The sequence below is a fragment of the Lampetra fluviatilis genome, chromosome 26 (genome assembly GCF_964198595.1).
Source record: "Lampetra fluviatilis chromosome 26, kcLamFluv1.1, whole genome shotgun sequence".
NCBI lineage: Eukaryota > Metazoa > Chordata > Hyperoartia > Petromyzontiformes > Petromyzontidae > Lampetra > Lampetra fluviatilis.
In genome coordinates this window covers 9,079,050-9,095,173 of record NC_136300.1, presented here as the reverse complement: position 1 = coordinate 9,095,173, position 16,124 = coordinate 9,079,050, and the positions used below count along the sequence as shown (strand labels likewise).

General features: G+C 52.4%; 1 protein-coding gene across 3 annotated transcripts in view; it reads right to left on the bottom strand.

The window, feature by feature from the left end:
- Positions 1-16,124, bottom strand: part of TEP1 (telomerase associated protein 1) — a 61,974-nt gene that overhangs the window by 18,561 nt on the left and 27,289 nt on the right. For all 3 annotated transcript variants that reach the window (XM_078868689.1, XM_078868687.1, XM_078868690.1), the window contains exons 19-33: positions 14,730-14,850; positions 13,974-14,098; positions 12,818-12,931; positions 11,470-11,590; positions 10,816-11,013; positions 10,261-10,454; positions 9,415-9,640; positions 8,534-8,713; positions 7,858-7,950; positions 6,461-6,593; positions 5,567-5,777; positions 4,976-5,118; positions 4,229-4,317; positions 940-1,054; positions 98-365 (exon numbers count right to left, since the gene is read on the bottom strand). In XM_078868689.1, the coding sequence (XP_078724815.1) occupies positions 98-365; positions 940-1,054; positions 4,229-4,317; positions 4,976-5,118; positions 5,567-5,777; positions 6,461-6,593; positions 7,858-7,950; positions 8,534-8,713; positions 9,415-9,640; positions 10,261-10,454; positions 10,816-11,013; positions 11,470-11,590; positions 12,818-12,931; positions 13,974-14,098; positions 14,730-14,850 (2,331 nt within the window). The remainder of the gene's footprint in view (positions 1-97; positions 366-939; positions 1,055-4,228; positions 4,318-4,975; positions 5,119-5,566; positions 5,778-6,460; positions 6,594-7,857; positions 7,951-8,533; positions 8,714-9,414; positions 9,641-10,260; positions 10,455-10,815; positions 11,014-11,469; positions 11,591-12,817; positions 12,932-13,973; positions 14,099-14,729; positions 14,851-16,124) is intronic.

Genomic DNA, 16,124 nt, shown 5'->3' with positions numbered 1-16,124 from the left:
TCCACCGATCGATCAACAGGAGAAACTCTCGTCGCTCCACCGATCGATCAACAGGAGAAACCCTCGTAGCTCCACGGATTAACTCATCCCCCCGTACCGCAGGGCAGCCGGGGCAGCGTGGTGCCTGTTGACCCACTCGACGACGTATCCCGGCCGCGGGCTCGTGACTCCTGGCGTGGCCCGGGAGGCCTGCACCACCAGCGACGCGGCCTGCACGCTGGCGGGAGACCCGGGGGCCGAGTTGATGGCCTGCTGCCACATCAACCTCGGGCTCCGACGCAGGATGTGCTGGCTCTGGCTCACAAACCCTCGCAACTCTTCCACGTCCGGGCAAGGGGCGAGCCCCTGCTGGGCAACGGAAGTCGCTGAAAACAACGCACACGATGCGCATACGCGATCACCTCTTCCGTGGGATTCAGTCTATGAAATGTAAAATCGTGTTGACGTTTTATGTCGTTAGCTTGCGTCTGTGTCAGCTGAAGTTTAAGTTTGTCTGCGCTATCCGCGGTTCAGTGTCACGCTTGTGCCGACTTTGGTGTAGACCATTGTAAACCTTGTCCTGATTCATAATAGAGGTTTTTTGGGTTAGATCGCGTAAATATATAAATATGTCCTTAAAACCCACCATCACCCGACACAGCCAACGAGTAAGGGTTGTCACGTAAACAGAACGTGCCAATTCGCCACTAGTACAGCACACCGGTGTGTTGGAGAGCCAAGCTACAACATTTACAATCTGAGTACGACATTTCGCCAGTAATTACAACTAGCTTCATCAGGCGACAGACAGATTTGTGGAGAAGTCTAACTGTTTTGTTCCTTATATAGAGGCGTAGATGTGGCGACCACACTTCTGTGCTCTTGCGCCAAGTCATTTAGTGTACGATGCTTGCGAGAAACTCTCCCACTTGGGTATTGGGAGGAGAAAACCCGGGCTACCGTAGAGGTCGAAGTCTTCCAGAAGTTGGGGGACGGTGCGGTTGGCGATTTTGAGGTAGAGGAATCGGAGGTCGGCCAGCAGGTGACCCAGTTTCACCGCCAGCCCCGCATGGACCTGCAATCGGCAAGTCACTAGTCAAGTGCAATAAAGTAGGTGCCGGGATCACAACGAGACCCAGCGACACGCGACGCGCTGCCGGCGTCGTCCACGACTGTGGCAAAGCAGCTCTGACACAAGAACAGCAGAGCACGCAAAACACGCCAACAACTCACACAAAAGTCACAAACTTCGTGAAATGTTTTGCGTGCCAGGAAATGTTCCAGCACATTTTCAGCTGGGCAGTTGAAAAGCCAGGGCCATTCATGAGAGTGGGAGGTGAGTCGTTCTGCTGAGCTACACTATTGGCTGGTAGTCAGGTGGGCAGGAGGGCAGGTGAGCGGGGCCCAGTAAACATGCATCGTCGGGCCAACGTTAGTACAGACATACCTCGGTATACGACCGCTTTGGAATACGTCGAGTTTGGTATACGTCGTGTTTTGACGAGAAATAAATGTCTTGGGATACGACGTCTTGCTTGGGATACGACGTCTTGCTCGGGATACGACGTGCTTGCTAGAACTTGTATGGGTCGGGATGAGTCACCGCGTACCCCATTCACTACTCCTCCCCTTCCTCACCACCATCCTCGTCGGCTATCAACTCCTCTCGGCAAGGTAAAGTGATGTTAAATTCTATTTGTATTTCAATTTATTTTAATTTATTTATGCATTTATTTTATGTATGCATTTTAGTAATAAGTAGCGTCTACATTATTTTATACAACCCCATTAATGTATAATATGCCATATAAAATTACATTTCTTCTTTGGTTCTTTTCGGTTAAGTCACGTCTAAAAATAAAATAATAAATTAAAATAACATATTACGACGTTTCGATTGCAACACAAGCAATCATCATCAGGTATAAAAGAAATAGCAACAAAAATCTAACTAGAAAACTATAGACAGACATATAAGCAGACAGACATCACAACGGCACACAGAGGACACACATCGGCACAAAGAGAGGGGTCGTTTCTGTGACGGTCCCTTAAATATAGAGAGGTGGGGGCGGGGACGGAGAGAGGGAGGGGGCAGAGAGAATTAGCATATCAATGAGTGTACGGCAACGTACTGCTGTTGCAAGTAAGATGACAATGTGGAACGGGCACGCAAAATTGAAAACGGGCACGCAAAATTGAAAATTAGGAGACAGGCACACGAAAATTAAATAACCTAGCAAAATATCGAAATGTGATGTAATACAACACAGAGAGTTGGTTAACACACAATTAACGCATAGCCTGGTTGATTACGTGTTTCAAAATTTGCTAAGTTAGAATTTTAAGTGTGAAAATTCCAAAGAGTGGACACAGGCAGAGAGAACAAATAGCCAGAAAGAAAAAGGATAAGCTTAAAACTTCCCCGTAGAAGTGGTTCAATCTTAATTTAGGAGCTTTCGTGACTGCAGGAATTATTCTTTGGTTCTTTTCGGTTAAGTCACGTCTAAAAATAAAATAATAAATTAAAATAACATATTACGACGTTTCGATTGCAACACAAGCAATCATCATCAGGTATAAAAGAAATAGCAACAAAAATCTAACTAGAAAACTATAGACAGACATATAAGCAGACAGACATCACAACGGCACACAGAGGACACACATCGGCACAAAGAGAGGGGTCGTTTCTGTGACGGTCCCTTAAATATAGAGAGGTGGGGGCGGGGACGGAGAGAGGGAGGGGGCAGAGAGAATTAGCATATCAATGAGTGTACGGCAACGTACTGCTGTTGCAAGTAAGATGACAATGTGGAACGGGCACGCAAAATTGAAAATGGGCACGCAAAATTGAAAATTAGGAGACAGGCACACGAAAATTAAATAACCTAGCAAAATATCGAAATGTGATGTAATACAACACAGAGAGTTGGTTAACACACAATTAACGCATAGCCTGGTTGATTACGTGTTTCAAAATTTGCTAAGTTAGAATTTTAAGTGTGAAAATTCCAAAGAGAGGACACAGGCAGAGAGAACAAATAGCCAGAAAGAAAAAGGATAAGCTTAAAACTTCCCCGTAGAAGTGGTTCAATCTTAATTTAGGAGCTTTCGTGACTGCAGGAATTATTCTTTGGTTCTTTTCGGTTAAGTCACGTCTAAAAATAAAATAATAATGATTGCTTGTGTTGCAATCGATACGTCGTAATATGTTATTTTAATTTATTATTTTATTTTTAGACGTGACTTAACCGAAAAGAACCAAAGAATAATTCCTGCAGTCACGAAAGCTCCTAAATTAAGATTGAACCACTTCTACGGGGAAGTTTTAAGCTTATCCTTTTTCTTTCTGGCTATTTGTTCTCTCTGCCTGTGTCCTCTCTTTGGAATTGTCACACTTAAAATTCTAACTTAGCAAATTTTGAAACACGTAATCAACCAGGCTATGCGTTAATTGTGTGTTAACCAACTCTCTGTGTTGTATTACATCACATTTCGATATTTTGCTAGGTTATTTAATTTTCGTGTGCCTGTCTCCTAATTTTCAATTTTGCGTGCCCATTTTCAATTTTGCGTGCCCGTTCCACATTGTCATCTTACTTGCAACAGCAGTACGTTGCCGTACACTCATTGATATGCTAATTCTCTCTGCCCCCTCCCTCTCTCCGTCCCCGCCCCCACCTCTCTATATTTAAGGGACCGTCACAGAAACGACCCCTCTCTTTGTGCCGATGTGTGTCCTCTGTGTGCCGTTGTGATGTCTGTCTGCTTATATGTCTGTCTATAGTTTTCTAGTTAGATTTTTGTTGCTATTTCTTTTATACCTGATGATGATTGCTTGTGTTGCAATCGAAACGTCGTAATATGTTATTTTAATTTATTATTTTATTTTTAGACGTGACTTAACCGAAAAGAACCAAAGAATAATTCCTGCAGTCACGAAAGCTCCTAAATTAAGATTACATTTCTTATATTCTGAAACGGATTATTTCCTTTCCCTTTATTTCTCATGGGAAAAATTAGTTTGGTGTTCGTCATTTTCGGTATAAGTCCTACCCCTTCTGGAACGAATTAACGACGTATACCGAGGTACCACTGTACAACGATACCAACCACACGCAACGGTGGCCCAACGTTGCGTGTTTACTGGGAGGGTAGATAGGCAGTTGGGTAGGAGGGCGGGCGGGTGGGTGGGTGGACAAGCAGGAGGGTGGGTGGATGAGACGACCACAGATGTCTGACGTACCAGGTGGTACGGCAGCTCAGCCAGGACGTCTGGGTCCACGTGTGACACGCGTCCATCTTGCCACGGCTTCAACTTCTTGAGCAAATGCACTGTGGGGCAAAGCACGGGAGGGGTGAGTTGGGCTGGTGGATCACACGCGCTTACGAAACTCCCTCACCCGCACCCAGGCGGCCCAAGGTCGCCATCTCTCGACTTGCCAACGTATGGCAGCAGTACAGCAAGTGGGTTAACTTTCACCTGTACGGGGATTGAGTGTTACCACCCCCCCCGCCCCCAACCTTGCACGCGTGGGTTTTCTCTCACGCGCTTAAACGCTCAGTCGTGGAGTTGGACAGACACAGAGCGTGGGCAATCGTTGGCAGTGCCGGTTCCCGTTCTTAAGTACCGTGAGCGGGTTCCTCGTGCAGGCGAGACTCTGGTGGGCAGACACTCACACGGAGATGTCGCACTCAGGGGTAACGCTCACGCCGCTCGGTCGGACGGGAGGAAGCCGTGCCGAGCGGGGGCACCGGGAGGAGAGCGGACATGGAGCGCAGCGGCGCTGACGCCACCAGGGAGACGGCTGCGATGATAGCAGCGCAGTGGCACGGAAGCAACCGGCAGTGTGTCGCAACCCATACGAAAATGTGCGCGCCGCGCTATGAACCCGGCCTTCGTAGGCGCTCGCTAACAGCACTTGCCCCAACAGCCTGTGTAGGCTACACGGGGGATCTTTTTGTTTCGTGTGATGCCACGCAGATTACGGACCGGCAATAGCAGTGTGAGCGAGGCTCTCCGAGTCGCCCCGATGCAGGTATCGCGAGTGCACCGCCAACAGCGCCGGCTCCTGGGACAGCAGCTGCAGGCGCCCGGTCGGCGAGCCCTCGCTGCTGCACGATCCGCCGGCAAAGCTACGGAACAAACACACGGCCAAGGAGCAGCACAAACACGCGGCCAGGGAGCGACACAAACATGAGGCCTCGCACCACCAGGGAGTGGGTCACTTGCAGGAACTTCTTCACTGATACTGTTAACCCAGGAAGAGTCTCAACATTTTTTTTTCAGGGGGGTGCTGCCAAGGGGGAAATATTGCTGCTGTATGTAATCCCTAATGAGAAATTTTCAGAACATTTTTCATCAATGGGAGGTGTGACCAATACCCATAAAAAACTATTTTTTTGCTGATAAATGCATGTAATCAATGCGCGTCTATTTCTGAACACAACACCGAGGCTGAACACCGGTAAACAAGACCCCCCCTGGAACGTGCCCCGTGCGCGACACATTTTCAAGGTCGCCGTCGTGCCGTGTTTGCGGCGTAGGCCACAAGCGTCGATCGGCGGGTTGCGGCGAACGAACCTCTTGAGCTCACGGATGAGGTGACTGAAGCGAGCCATGGGCAGGGCGTTGCGCGGCGACATCGGCAGCGCGTGGAGCTTCTCCCAGAGCTCCGAGGGATCGTGCGCGGTCTTGGCCGCCTTGCGTTTGTCCGGAGCTCCGGGCTCCGCCGCCCACAACCCAGCGGCCAGGCACAGGCTCACGACCTGTCGCAGGTCCTCGTCGGCCAGGCCTGCGATCACAAGCACCACGCGATGACACGGCGAGCGGCGCTGGCTCGCCTGCCCACCCAGGAGGCTTGGGGGCAGCGGGCGGCGGGTTGACTGAGCCTAACCTCCGGTTTGGGGTTGATGAAATGTATGCGTACCACTTCGTGGGGAAGTCAATCATCATGGTTGTTCTATGGAGAGACTCGACCCCACAATAAAAATGTGTCATTTCTACCACTGGACAGATGAGCACCGCCTCGATGCTCGGGGAATCACTTTGACGAGCAGCAGATCACTGACGAGGAGCACGCAGATAGAGTAGTCAGGGTGGTTTCTTTGTCATACACAAAGTTCACCCAGCTTCGTGATCGGCTCCGTTTCAGAGGCTCGATCACGCGAGCCCCTTCTCCCGCGTGGGCGAGTGCGGCGTCGCGTGCACCCTGCGAGTCGCCACGTGCCCGCCGAGCAGTAGGGACCATGCAGCGTGAGGCTGCTTGGCGGGACGAGGGTCTGCGGTGCACGATAACGCGGCACTCGACTCAAGAACAAGGTGGCGATTTCAGGACCGTGGCCGGGGACACCGCGGCAAAAACCCCCGGCAGGAGCTGAGCGCGCCACGCCGTGCGGGACGCGCTGATGGGTGCCACGTGATGCGGGACGCGCCCAGGACGCTACGTGGTGCGGAATGCGCGAGCGAGGGCACCACCTGTGCGGCTGCAGCAGAGCGAGGCGAGGGCGGCCCGCACGGTGGGGGCGCCGTGGTCGTCCTCCAGGCGCGCGAGCACCTCCTGTAGGAGGCCGCTCACCGTCTGCGGCATTTGTTTGATCCTCTCGCTCACCTACAGTGGGCGGCAGAACGGTCCCCGTCGACACTTCAATACGCCGCGGGTTTCCGCAGCCAACGTTACAATTCGTAATTGACCCTTGGTTGAGGCCACTTAATGATCTGGCCACATTTGTGTTGTTAAGACCCTCCACCACCCGACATCGGCAAACAATTTCAATTGACTCGTGTGCAAATGGTGAGAAAATTTAGCAATCAGATGCATGGCAATTTGTTTAAAACAGCATCAAGCACGCTCAGGACAGCATTATCTCATCTTCTTGGTTTTTTCGGTAAAGTCACGTAGAAGGGAAGTAATAAAATAATAAAAATAAAACATAATAAAATTAAACAATTCTCACGACGTTTCGGCCACAACGCAAGCAGCCGTCCTCAGGTGAAGAATGAGACACTTCAAGCTAGGAACTTACATATAAGCTGGGTTGGGGGTGGTAGAAGAGCGCCTTAACAAAAAGAATGTGCATATCAAGATGAGTTTAGCATATACATGGGAAATGCGCAGGGGGCGGGGGGGCTTCAAAGTCATACCATGCCCACGCACTATGCAGGATCAAGAGCACCAAGGGGGGGTGCAGGGATTAGCATTAACAAAGGAAAGGAATGTCAATGATATGTAGCTGCAGTAACTAAACAACACCGTAGAAAACTAAGGTATAAACTACATACAAAGACTAAAATATAAACTGCATAGCACCATCAGTATACTTACTATACTCTACAATAAGCTGAGTTACTAACAGCAAGTAATACATTACAATACTACGTCGTAAAAGTTATATAATATGCTTCCATCTAAACTTTATTCTCTTACATCAACCGAGCATATACCGTACTATATAGTATATACTGCCATAGATAAACCCAACATTAAATTATATACTGTATTGCAATAAACCACATTTCAACATAACACTATGTATTATTCTACCTACCCTAATGTGTATCAAAATGGTTTATTACGTCCTTCCAATGATTGCTAAGCCAGAATCTCTTATCTCAGCTCGTGTGCCACAGCAGGTGGCTCAGCAGCAGAGCGAGCGGCTCGCGATCAGAAGGTTGCAAGTTTGGCTGATCACGATGAAGCGTTCCGCATGGCCCGGGTTGGTAGAAAGGCACCCAGGTTTAGATTTAAAGCTTTCGTGACTGCAGGAATTCATCTTCTTGGTTCTTTCGGTAAAGTCACGTGACTTTACCGAAAGAACCAAGAAGAAGAGGCACCCAGGTGTGACGGACATGGGTGGCGGTGACGACGCCATCACCTTGCTGAAGAGCCCGAATCCACGCAGCTCCCGGCAGGCGATGGCGAGGAACAGGGGGCAGCGAGACTCCCGCTTGGCGAGCAGCAGTGACATCTGTGCACGCGACACACGCGACGCACACGCTCGTTTACAAACAAATTTAAAGATAGAATCTGGTAAAATCACAGAACGATGAAATGCACTAGAGGGAAATCATTGAGGAAGTAGCGAATCCCGCGTTCCCCTCCTGAACACACAGAGACTCGGAGCGCACCGCGCCGCACACGAGTACCCCGCAACAGCACCGTCCGCACGAGCTGCGTGGGGTAACGGTCAGCACGATGGACTCGTGACGCAGAGGTCAAGGTTCGATTCCATCTTCCGAAGCGACGGCCGAAACAACGGAATGAGGTGCTCAAATCCAACCGCCCCCCCCCCCCGCCTCAAGTGAACACCGGAATTAGTCTACAATCGGCGGGTCACGTGCGGTGAGATAAAATGTGGGTACTCCCATCTCTTCCAAGGTGTCCAGTCAACGTGAAAAAGTGGTTGACACAGAATTAGAATCTTCATTTAGACTGGAGGAATCCGATGAGCTACGCAACCTTTTATCACAGACGTCCAAGCAGGGGCGGGTGACGTCCAGGCTTCCCGCTCAGCCGGGGTGGATGGAGCGCGCGCCGAGTGAGCGACCCACCTGATTGTTGGAGTGCGACTCATCCAGTTTCTTGTGGTGGGAGGCCAGGGTACGGCGCACCAAGTCGGCCTTCTCCTGCCGCTCGAGTGGCCCCACGCAGACCTGGGCCACCGAGCAAACCCTCAGCAGGGCCTTGTCCAGGCTCGAGCCCAGTGTAGCGCTCACCACCAGCCGCACGCCCTACACGCAGCCAAGTCGTTGCGCAACGTCAGCACACCACACCAGTCTGCACGCCCCAACTCCTTCTCAATGTCCATTGCTAAGATGAGTCAACAAAGTGTCTACACACAGCGACCGTCGCCTCCCGCCGGCAGACCAATGCCCGTTTGTAGGCCGGTGCTGAGTCACCTTCTGCCACTCAGGGGCAGCTGTCACTGAGGGTGCCCTTTGAATGTTGAGATAAGATGTGTTGCTGAGGAATGAAGCACGTATAAGTTCAAAGATAACTTGTTGTAACTGTCATGCCATTAAGTAAACATATTACTACGTCCAGAGCCAGATTGAAATTAAAACGCAGATTACATTTTTCCAATGGGCTCCACGTTGTAGAACCAAACCGCGTCGCGCAGGTCTCACGAGCCATCTGAATCAGACTCGGAGCCACGTAGGGCCACGTAGGGCCAGTGCCCAGCCGGGTACGGGTAGCCGTTTGCGACCCTGGTGCGGCCGGGTATGGGTACGGGTAAGGAATCAAAACCCGTTTGCGACCTCTGGCGGGCGGGGATAATGACGCCGTCATTGCGTGACGTCCATGAGTACGCCGCGAGAGCACGGCATCGCAGTGGCACGGCTCGGGGCGCCTCGTCAGCCGCGGAACTCCGGCGCGGTCACACGGCGGGGGAGAGGCGGCGGGGGAGAGGCGGCGTGCGCGGGCGACTCACAGGCGGGATGGGGATGGGCAGCCAGTCGGCGGAGCGGCCGAGCTGGCCGTCCAGCCCGTCCACGAGCACGGTGAGGACGGGCCCAGCCTTGCCGCGACGCCGGGTCCCGGCCTCGCCGACGAAGTCCGGCCGCCCGCGCCGTGCTCCCGCGCCGGCGACCGGCACCCTCTCGGCGCCAGCTCCTCCGGCCTGCATGAGCAGGCTCTTAAAAAGCGACGCCAACGCCCTGCGCACAGCCGGAACCAACAAATGCGTGCAAAACGCCGCACGACAGAGCAGCCAACAGAAACAATAAACAGATGGATTTTAAAAAGTAGCATTTTACAAGACAAATTGATGACTTATGTAAATAAGAAACTAGAAACCAATCCACGATATAAATTAAAGTAAGTTAAGATAAGGATTCCTTGCCCAGAATTGTTGTTTTTTACTAAGATGCGTAGTAAATTTGTGAGCAGGTTTAAGGAACACGTGTCAGGAGAAGCGCACCACCAGCTTGCAGCTGCTCCCCACCGATACGGGAGATGGCGCTTCTCCCTTGCCTCTTGAGGAGCTCAAGGAGTTTCGATTGCTCAGTGCTGGAGCAAGCGGCTCGCAATTGGAAGGGCGCGAGAATTCAAATCCTGGTTGGGGGTTGACTCGGCCCATCATTCCGACCGCTATAAAATAGATACTATTTTATGGGCAAGTCCAGTGGTTATCCTATGGATAGAATTGCTCCTGCCATAGGAATATGGAATTTCCACCACTGGCTCAGGGCTGTAAACGGTAGGTGAGCACCGCCTCAACTCTCACCGAGCAGTAGGATCTCACTGTGACTTTCTAACTGCATGCACGCGAACTTACGGCTGAGAGGTGGGAATGGATCCCGGCAGGCCAAGCCTGGCCCGCAGGCCCGTGCAGAGGTACGAGAGGGCGGAGGAGGCGGATGGCCGCTCGCCGCACGCATCGCTAAAGAAAGGCAGCACGTCGCTGGGCGCGCAGGGCCCGTGGGCTTCCTCGCCGCTCCTCCCGTGAGCCAGGAGGTCCGCCAGCTGTGCCTGTACCACACAACACCAAACACACAAACACGTGAAAAAAAATCACTCGCAAATTACTACACGTACGCACTCCCAATCTAGGAAAACCTGCGGTGTAATTGTTTCAATCTTTGGGCCACAACATCGGTGCACGTGGCCTACTCATTTACAATGATGCCAGGGGATATTTAATGACCACAGTGAAGCAGATGGTGCGTATTTCTGGTGAATACACACCGAAGAAATAACCAGGGCGGCTTGCTAGATTCAAGAAGCATCCCATGGTGATGGCTGCGCTGCTGCTGCTGCTGTTCGCACCCGAGACTCAACTGCAGTGCGCTCACCACGCGTACGGCTCGCGGAGCATGCCGGCTCCTCTCACCATGAGCACGGTCTTGCCGCTGGCGCTGGCTCCCCGCACGAGCACCGCGCCGCCGGCCTCGGTGGCGCGCAGCCCCGCCGTGGCCTCCTGCAACGAGCCCCTGCGGGCGCTCGCCCGGCTCGCCTGCATCGCCACGAACGCGGCCTGCCGCTCGTGCTCCGAGATGGCGCCGCCCTCTCCGTCGTCGTCACCGTGGCCCTGCAAGCGCGCACACCGCAGCCTCCGTTGAGCCCCGCGTGGCAGAGGTCGCAAACGGGTTTTGATTCCTTACCCATACACGTACCCGGCCGCACCAGGGTCGCAAACGGGTACCCGCTACCCGTACCCGGCCGGGTACGGGTAGCCGGGTATCGGGTAGGGTACGGGTATCGGGTACCCGATTGCGACCTCTGCCGCGTGGTCACGTCGCACGCGCTCTCGATGGGCTGGGCGCGGAGCAAGCCGATACATTATAAGGAGAGTCGGGGGCTTTGCTGAGATGTTTCAAGTTTGTTGAACCAGGCGAGAGCTCACGACATGAGGATGAGTGACCTGCGTGCTCGCGGACTCCGCGTTGTACATGCACGCGGACTTCTAGCTTCATGAAAATAATAATATAGCCGGACTTATTTAGTTTACTCTGACAAAATACAGTAGTTTGAAAAACCAACGGACCCTCTCTGCCGCCTCCTTGCTGATGGCGGTCCACAGGTCGTGCAGCACGGCCTTCCCAAACTCCTCAAGGCCTGCCACGCCTGGCTTGCCGCCCGCCACGCCGCCCCACACACACGGGTACCTGGCGGGAGCAGGCGCGGGACACGCACACACGCGCACACACACGCACACACGCACACATGCACACACACGCACACACACGCGCACAGGCACACACGCGCACACACGCACACACGCACGCACACGCACGCACACGCACACACAAAGATGAAGACAAAGATCCCCCGTATAGCCTTAACAGACTGTAGGGGCAAGTGCTGTTAGCGAGCACCTATGAAGGCCGGATCGGTACACGAGGGGTTGGGTGGCCAACACCACACCCGGCCGCCTTTGTCTCCCCACTGACAATGTTTACACACTGCACCAGGTATTCATTTGAGGCTGAGTCGACCTAGGGGAGGCCCAGGACCGGTTCAGATAATCGTCACTGGTGTTGGCCGTGAGCGGGAATCGAACCCGGGTCGCCAGGTTCATAGGGCAGCGCGCTAACCGCTACACTACCGCTCCCCACACACGCACACACGCACACACGCATACACACACGCACACACGCACATCGCGTTCACCAATCATGCAAACTCATGTGACGATGGAACTGAAGGATTTCCCTTAAGTCCTTAAGTTCAGCATGTCAGAACATGCTCCCTGGACAGAATCTTCCTTTCACTCTGCTGTGCGGATATGAAATTGCCTCCCTTAACACATTGTCGGCAAAATCACTGATTCTCGTCCACAGGCCTTCAAATGCCGAGCACATGGACATCTCCTAACTTCACCGCATGCCTTGAAGGACTGAGTCTTTGAGTTGCAGTGAACCAATGAGTATGCCGATTAGATGTACTTCTGTGTGATATGGCTATTCTTCACAATTGCACCCAAAAAAAAACTTTGTAGGTTTTCGCAGCCAATATTAAGATTCATCATAGATTTTTGGGTTAGGTCCACGTAAAAATCTGGCCACATTTCTGTCCTAACACCCTCCACCGCCTAACGTAGCCCATTATGTTTGGCAGTGTCGGCTGGCGGAGGCTCTTACGACAGGCACTTGGGTGCCTACATTTCCCAGAGACACGAGTAACCCCCGGCGATCGGAATGAACCCCGATTGCTCCCTGCAGCGGTGCTGTGAAATAAATGAACAAAAAATGTGTTCACTGATGGCCGTGATTCACCCTTAAGTGCGGTCTACACCGCTCCCCGCACCCATGCTCCCCGGCTGCCTCTCTTCGATCGCAGAAAGCCCGAACTCGCCGGGGCTCTGTGGTGATGTGGCACCACCCGGTACCCACCGCTCCATGACGGGCAGGCCGCTCTCCATGATGCGCCGCTTCAGGTCCTCTTGGCGTGCCATGGCCTCGTCGGACTCGGCCGCGAAATCTGCGACCCACTCCGTGGGGACGGAGCTGCGGGCGCCCGCAAGTGAACACGCGCGTGGACACGCGTGTCCACATTCAGAGGCGCATTAAGAAATGTACAGACACATGTACAGACACATGTACAGACACATGTACAAACACATGCACAGACACGCACAGACAAGCGAGGACACGTGCAGACAGACACATGCACAGACACAAGACATATGCACAGACACGCACAGACACCCGAGGACACAGACACGCTCGTGTGCTTGCACACATGTACATATTGACAAAGACATATGCGGGTACGCACACACACACATTCACACATGTAACTGAATTGCAAAAACCAAACTGTAATAATTTGTAAATAAATGCTAAACTAACATAGACTCCACTTTTTCAAATAACTATGCCGAGTGCCATCGTACAAATATGCACAAAGCACACGTCATACCAACTGTAGGAGCGGGATTTCAGTTCTCAGCAGCAAAGAAGGAAAATAACAAATTCACTCAAACCAGGGGTGGGAATGGAGCGAAACGAGCCAGAGTGACCCGGAACGCAGTGGTGGTGGTGGTGGGGGTGGTGGTGGTGGTGGTGATGGGAGTGAGAATTTGAACTGGACTTCATCGTTCCGGAAGAAACCAGCGACAAGTGTGGTAGCGGTAAGCACTCGCTACGAATCTCTCAATGTAATTCGCTAGTGTCCGTCCGTCACGCTCTGGATCTCCCAAATGGTACATGGAGGAAACCGCACATACAATTGTGTAAAAGCTCTGCTAATGTACTTTAGAAATATAGAGTTAGCATTGCCTTGTTAAAATAAACTAAACTAAATGAACATGCTGGATCAGGCAAAACATTTGTGATCGATGAGTCAATGCTCGTGACTGCCTCCGCCCACGCACTCAGGCGCAGTTGGTACGGCCCCCCTCGCGATGCCTTCCCATCTCCTAGCCCCGCACAGAGTTCCTCCTCTGTGATGCGAAGGGCGAGACCTTCGGGAGAGGATCGCAGTGATGCTCGAGAGTCGCGATGCCACCCGTATCACGGCGGGCAAGTGGCAGTGGGGACGTCGCACCTGATGAAGGAGCTGTCGCGGAAGTAGAAGAACGCTCCGCGGGCGCGGAGATTGCCGGGGTCGCGCAAGACACACTGGGAAATCTCGAGCTCGGTCACCGAGCGCCCGCGCGGGTACATCGCCACCTGCTCACACCCACGCACACGCACGCACACACACGCATGCACACGCACGCACACACGCACGCACACACACGCACGCACACGCACGCACACGCCGATGACCAAAGACAAAGTTCCCCCGTAGAGCTTTTAACGGACTGTTGGGGCAAGTGCTGTTAGCGAGCACCTATGAAGGCCGGCACGGGACACACAAGGGGGTGGGTGGCCAATACCACACCCGGCCGCCTTTGTCTCCCCACTGACAATGTTTACACACTGCACCAGGTATTCATTTGAGGCTGAGTCGACCTTGGGAATGCCCAGGACCGGTTAAGATAATCGTTACTGGTGTTGGCCATGAGCGGGAATCGAACTCGGGTTGCCGGGTTCACAGTGGACCGCCGCACACACACACACCCACCCACACACCCACCCACACACACACCCATGCACACACCCACGCACACACCCACCCACGCGCACGCACGCACACACACACCCACGCACGCACACGCACACCCCCACACCCACCCACGCACCCACCCACACACACACCCCCATACCCATCCACGCACGCACCCAGGCAGCGAGTGAGTGATCCACACGCAGGGAGAGAGAGAGAGCTCTACAGGCAGTGAGTGGCCTGCTGGCTCACCCATTGGAAGTGTGGCTCATCAGGGACGAGGTATTCCTGCAGCACGGTGCCGTAGCGCTGCCCCAGCAGCCCCAAAAAGTAGTCGCAGCGATGTACCTCCGCCAGGCACAGCTCCAACTGCCTGCTCACAGCGACAGAGAGAGACACAGACAGAGAGACAGAGAGACAGAGAGACAGAGAGAGATAATAGAGGGACAGAGACAAAGAAACAAAGAGATAAACAGAGAGACAAAGATAGACAAAGAAACAAAGAGACAGAGAGCGATAATAGAGGGACAGAGAGACCGGTGTGACGAGGGGAACGTTTCACTTCATTCCACAGCGACCGCCTTCCGTAAAACACGTGCTCTGAATTCAACGACAAAACGCTCGAATACAAAAACCCCCACATACACGCACACTGCGAAGAATACTCCAAAGTGGTAGAGTAATTATACCACAATCATAGTCATAATAATTATGAGTGCATGTATTTGGCGCGTGCTTAGATGCCTCAGCAACTCTTAGCGACTTACACACCAACATCTCAATCATTCCTAGGGTAGGAGTATAGAGGGACAGAGAGAGAAAAACAGAGAGAGACAATTGAGTCATTTTGTGGTGTAATTTTTTAACATTTGCCAAATTTTTAACCGTTACGCCGGTGCGCGAAATCTGTAACGTCCACTGTGAAACAAACGGCGGAGTGATAATTGGTTTTTTACCCTTCTATCTGGCAACAAAACTGACACCTTTTTTTTTACAAGGAGTCATGTTTGCATAGACCATTTCGCATTTTTGTTTGCATTATGGCTGCAGGTATTGTGGTCTATGCAAACATGACTCCTTGTAAAAAAAAAAAGGTGTCAGTTTTGTTGCCAGATAGAAGGGTAAAAAAACAATTATCATATTTTTTACTGGCAAATGAGGTTCCAATGGTGTAAACGGTGGAGTGCTTTATGGTTAGAACGTTCACAGTATTAACCTGGGCGGTCTGCCGGATTTGAACCACGAATCTCAGCAAGGAGCAGGGAACGCGTGGACGTTGGGCCACGCGCAGGCATGGCCCAGCTTCCCTAGCAACAGCAATCTCTAGAGAGGAGACGGGAGTCAGCTGATGCGACAACTGGACGAAGAGGTAGAAATTCTGAACGATGACGGCTACGCGCAGGAATTGTGGAGGAGGTGGTGAACACGGGACACATCCGGGAGGGTCTCAAGATGAGACGAAGAGGATTGTGGGTGGGAGAGAAAAGGAAATGGATCGGCTGGTGTGACAGTTCGTGGGACAGTGAAATGCGTAGGAGGTGGGCGGGGGGAATAATATTACTTTATACCCCCCGCCCACCTCCTACGCATTTCACAAATAGTACTAATCGCATATCTGCATTTCCCATAAATATGCTAAATTCCTCT